The 6000-nt window shown below is 26.6% G+C and overlaps 1 protein-coding gene across 1 annotated transcript; it reads right to left on the reverse strand.

Moving 5' to 3' along the window:
• Positions 1-251: 251 nt before the first annotated feature.
• LOC129892995 (protein DOWN-REGULATED IN DIF1 11-like) lies at positions 252-740 on the reverse strand. Its single transcript, XM_055968491.1, has one exon. It carries the CDS (start codon positions 738-740, stop codon positions 252-254), a length of 489 nt encoding a protein of 162 aa, XP_055824466.1.
• Between the last annotated feature and the right edge of the window lie 5260 nt (positions 741-6000).

The raw sequence follows: 6000 nt of genomic DNA on the forward strand, positions 1-6000 counted from the left end.
GAGATGAAAAGGCAAAATGATACTCCTTCTTGTTTGACTCATCGTTGAAATTATTACAAATTAAACAACAAAAATTTCTTTCCTTAAAAATCTGAGGCATATTTGAAACGAGTTCAACAAACTCAACTTATACATATACGAAAAGAAAGAGAAACAAAAATATAAATACATAAACAAATCACGCTTATTATTATTCTGAACCGATTTTCATCATTATGACTCTAAATCTTGAATACGCCTCTGCTTAAAATTTATGGCAATATTGGAGGTGAAAAGGTAAAATGATTTTCCTCCTTCTCCTCCTCCTTCTTCTTCTTGTCAAGAACAACACACTTCTTGAAAACTTTGCTAACATTGGACTTAACAGCCTTAGAATTAACCTTATCTTTAACTTCAGGCAAACCAATATAAACTTTTGTCAAAGTTTTGTGACACTTAAGTCCCATTCCAACAAGATTATGACAACATTTCTTGTCAATATCTTCCTTGCCATTAAGTGTGGCATTTAGAACTTTTATACCACATTTACTAGGCAAATACTTGGTACAATTCTCTAAATATTCTACCAACTTTTTTGGTAAACTATTTATGTAATTTTCATGTGCATTATCTTCTTTTTGTGAAGGTGGAATTGTTGGTGGAGGGTGTTTTTTATGATGATGGGATTTGCAAAGGGAAGGAATTGCACTAGAAATTATCAAAATTGTTATAAAGGATGTGAGGATATTGAGTCTTGCCATTTTTTTTGTGTGTTGTGATGTTGATTTTGTATTTTTCTAAAAGGGTTGATGTTTTATAGAGTGAATTGAGATTATTTATTTTTATGTTATGGCATTGTATCTTTATGACTTTGAATAACATTTGGTTATTGAATTAATGAACTTTTAAGTTACAATTAAATGTATAGAATAGTAATGTTACAATATTGAATATAGAGCGTTAGTTTTTCTTTTTACAACCTTTTTGACTTACCATTTAAAACCATTTATCAATTATTTTAATTTCCCAATAGTAGCTATAGAAAAAATGTGGTTTGATACCACTCATTGATAAATAACAAGATAAAGCTATTTTATCCTACTTCGAAAAAAATTAAATGGAAAATGTTTATTTTAATGTTTATCGAGACGCGATAGAGGTCAGGGTCTTGGAAGGGAAATTTAGGGAAACGAATAAGGTGTCGCGATTATGAAGTATTGAAGGGAAATTGAATGACCGGACCAAATCAAAATATCTAATTAAATCAATTTAAAATCACATAGAATTGATTTGGTTTGATATTGACTAAGAAAAGTATTGAACTAAAGCGATATATAAATATATTGAATAACAAGATTAAGCTAGTGATACATAAACATATTTATTTTATATCAAGATTAAGCGAACTTATTAGGCTCATACATCTTTTTCGAGTTTGAGATATTGTTTTATCAATAATTCTTAAAAGTAAATTAAGGATATTATTGCTTAGGTTTTATATTGACTTTTGCATCTATATTTAAAATGTATTTATTCTTTTAAATTATTAAAATTTGATTAGACTCGAATTGAAAGTATATAGTATAAACGTAAGGTAGATCAATGAAAAGGGATAATTATCATGCATCACGTAGAAATTATCTCACATAATAACATATCAATATGTTATAAAATAATTTCATTGTTGAATTCAACGTTCAACATACGTTCATTTTTTTAAAACCAAAAATAAGTATGGTTTGATTTTAGTTTTACCGACAATTGAATGGTTTAACACTTAGTAATTCGTTATATTTGTGAAGACTTACAATTATAGACATTTAAAAATGTACATATCAATTAATTGAGGGTTAAATATACTTAACTGAAAATTACAAAGAATCAAAATTATAATTTATCGTATCTATACTTAAATAAGGTCGTAACGATCTCTGAAATATTGTTAGTACAATTATCTACAAAATCTTTAGCTAATATGAAAAATATGATTAGCTATATGTTGAACATTTCTGAACATGCATAGAAACTTCTTTAAAATATAAATATGCACATAAGGGAGGAGCCGTATGAGGTGAAAATCTCACGTACGATTCTGGAACGGAGATTCTTTCAATTGAATGATGACCGTAACGGATGTCGGCTCAATCCGAAGGAAATTTCGCGGAAGCTTTGCAGAATTATTATGAAGCTATGCGACTAGAAATTGATCCCTATGATCGAAGTTATATACTCTATAATATAGGGCTTATCCACAAAAGTAATGGAGAAGACCCTTTCTCCTTAGCCAACCAAAGTCTTCTGATGGCAATAACCGCCTTTTCCGTTAAAAGTAAAGCGGTTTAAAAATATATAATGGAAACATTTTTATCATGTTTTCAGATGTTTAATAAAAATAAATTATAATTCAATGTCTAGTCAGTCTAGATAAAAGTTGTTGATGTATTCAACTTTTATCATCATTATTTTTTAAAAGATCATATATGGTGTTAGAAATAACTTCTTAGATACCTAAAGAGAGTGTTGAAAACATATGCATAAATCGCATCCATCTATAGCGATTTATGAATCAATTTTTTTGTCTTATTTATTTTTGAATTAATTTATTATTTCCACCATTTACTTTTATTATTTGTCCACTATTAGAAAAATAGATTTTGATTTTTTACTTGTCACTTTTAATATATCAAGAAAAAAAAAATTATTTTTACCCTGAACGTTAATTATTTATTTCTCAAATCATTTCTCAATACCTAAAACTATTCATCAATTATTAAGGTGTATCTAGGAGGGTCCCCCGGGTTCACGTGAACCCATATTCCTCTCTCAAGATCATACTCCCTCCGTCCAACAATACTTGTCAACTATTAACTTTGCACAATTTTTAAGAAACTATAAATAAAAGGGTAAGTTAAAGTGTATAAATAAAAATGAATGGAAGGGGTAATCAGTTGCATCTGCATTGATTAATCAAATGTAAATACATTGTACATAGAAGGAGAATGAAGTTATGATAGTTCTTTTACGGTGTTAGTGATACTTCATATTAAAACTCGTAGTGTTGAATGATATAGCATTTAATTCATGGGTTCAAACGATCTTAATAACTTTGACATAGAATATAGTTAATAATTACTATTTGAATATATAAGAATTGATTTTAGACCTATAATTTTAAAAGTTTAACGGATTCGGTGATAAGAACCTTAAGGTCAAACCAAACAATTTTATATTTTACATCCACCTTTTCGTAATAGTGCATCAAACCTCTCAAAATCTTGAATCGATATACCTCTGACCAAATCTTAATAACTCAATTGATTGAATATGTAAAATTTTACTTTGTTTTGGAAGATTTGATTCTCCACGTATTAATCCCCTCCCTCATTTTTTTTTCTGACCCACAATTTATTTATTTTTTACTATTTTTTTAAAAAAAGGTCACATATGGTGTTTAAATAACTTCTTAGATGCCTAAAGAGAGTGTTTGAAAACATATGCATAAAACGCATCCATTATATACGATTTATGAATCAGCCTTTTGTTCCTTATTTATTTGAATTAATTTATTACTTTAAAAATTGATTTTCATATTTTACTTGCCACTTTTAATATATCAATAAGAAATAATATATTTTTTTCTATATTACGCTAAACATTAATTATTTATTTCTCAAATCATTTCTCAATATCTAAAACTATATTATTAAAGTATATCTACGAGGGTCCCCTGGGTTCACGTGAACCCATATTATCCTCTCAAGATTATATATAATATTAAAATATTTATATTAATTATTATTTTTTAAAAACGTCTAAATTCAAAATGTACTACTAAAAATGAATGAGGGAGTAATCAGTTGCATTTGCATTAATTAATCAAATGTAAATAAATTGTACACGGAAGGAGAATGAAGTTGTGATTAAATCCCCTCCCCCATTATTTTCCTAACCCACAATTTTATTTTATTTTTATATTTTTTAAAAAGGTCATATAGGTGTTGAAATAATTTCTTACATATCTATATTAGGAAGTGTTGAAAAGAAATGCATAAAACACATTTGATTTATGAATGCATTTCTTCCTTCTTATTTATTTTGAAATTATTCTATTATTCTCTTCGTTTAATTTTACTTGTCCACTATTTCAAAAATATATTTTTACTTTTTGTTTGTCAATTTTTAACATATCAAAATATATATATATATATATATATATATTATTTTACTATTTTATCCTCAATATTAATTACTCATTTCCAAAATTAATTATTTCCCCAAGACGTTAAAATTATTCATCAATTAATAGGAATATTGTAGGAAAATACTCATATTAATTATCATTTCTTATAAAACATGCAAAATTAAAAGCGAACAAGTAAAAATTAATGGAGGGAGTAATCAGTTACGTTTTGAATTAATTACTCAAATGTAAATAAATTGTATGTTGAAGGGAAATGAAGTTGGGATAGTTTTTTTTTACAGTTTTAGAAAACATATGCATAAAACGCATTCAATCTATGCGATTTATAAATCAGCTTTTTTCCCTTATTTATTTGAATTGACTTATTACTTTCTCTGTGTATTTTTACTGTCCACTATTTAAAAATATATTTTTATTTTTAACTTGTCACTTTTAATATATTAAAAAAAATCTATTTTACCGTAACATTAATTATTTATTTCTCAAATTATTTCTCAAGATCTAAAACTATTTATCAATTATTAAAGCGTATCTAGGAGAGTCCCTTAGATTCACGTGAATCCATATTTCCCTCTCGAGATCATATATAATAGTAAAATATTTATATTAATCTTTATTTTTTTAAAAACATATAAAATTCAAAGTGTAGAAGTAAAAATGAATTTAGGGTGGGTGGGGGGGGGGGGTTAACCAGTTGCATCTATATTAATTAATCAAATGTAATATAGTTTGAATTTGGACATTCAAACCTTTTAGTTTGGATATGAGAAAATAGTACCTTCATTTCATTTTACTTGGTGTCTATATCAAAATTTAGATCTTTATTTTACTTGTGTATTTTAATAGTGTACTCATTTTCTCGAAAACTTTGATACACCTTTGAAAATTGTAATAGCTCGATTGGTTGACTATCTGAAATTTCACTTTGTTGGTGAAGATTTAATTCTCCACCTATTGATTTCATTTCCCATTTTCTTTTTCCCGCCCCCAATTTTAATTTTATTTTTATAAAAGGGTTCATATATGGTGTTGAATTTTTTTTTTATTTTATTTTAAATTAAAGACCACCCCCCAAAAAAGATAATGTGATTGAAATTACTGCTTAGATATTACCTAAAGAGGAAGTGTTGAAAACAATAAATAAAACGCACTCAACACGTACGATTTATGAATGCTTGTGTTTTCTTATTTATTTTTAAATTTATTTATTTATCTATTCGTTCACTTTTAATTGTTCATAATTATAAAAATAGAGTTTTGCTTTTTACTGGTTCCTTTTAACATATCAAGTAAAGTCAAAAAAAAAATCTCATTTTGTCCTCAACATTAATTACTTATTCTAAAATCATTTATCAAGACCTAAACTATTCATCAATTAATATGGTGTATCTAGGGTGTTCTTTGGGTTCACGTGAACCCATGCTTCCTTCCGAAATCATATATAGTAATGTTATATTTTTTTTAAAATAATATTTAAATATAGATATATGAATCCATATTCAAAGTATTATATAATGCGATGATGATTGTGTGCACCTCTTTCAAAAGTTTCAAGTCTACCACAGAAGAGATTTCTAAAAAAACTAGCATTGTATATTTTATATAATTAAAAATAATGTGCATATTAAAACTAGTAGTTTTGAATGATATAGCATACAATCCAATAGTTTTAATAATCTAACGGATTCAATGATAAGAACCTAAAGGTCAAATCAAACAAATTTATATCTTAGATCCGTCTTTTCGTAATAGTGCATCAAATCTCTCGAAATCTATCATACGCCTCTAACCGAATCTTAGTAGCCCAGTTAATTGGATAT

This window comes from Solanum dulcamara, chromosome 6 (assembly GCF_947179165.1).
Source record: "Solanum dulcamara chromosome 6, daSolDulc1.2, whole genome shotgun sequence".
Lineage (NCBI taxonomy): Eukaryota > Viridiplantae > Streptophyta > Magnoliopsida > Solanales > Solanaceae > Solanum > Solanum dulcamara.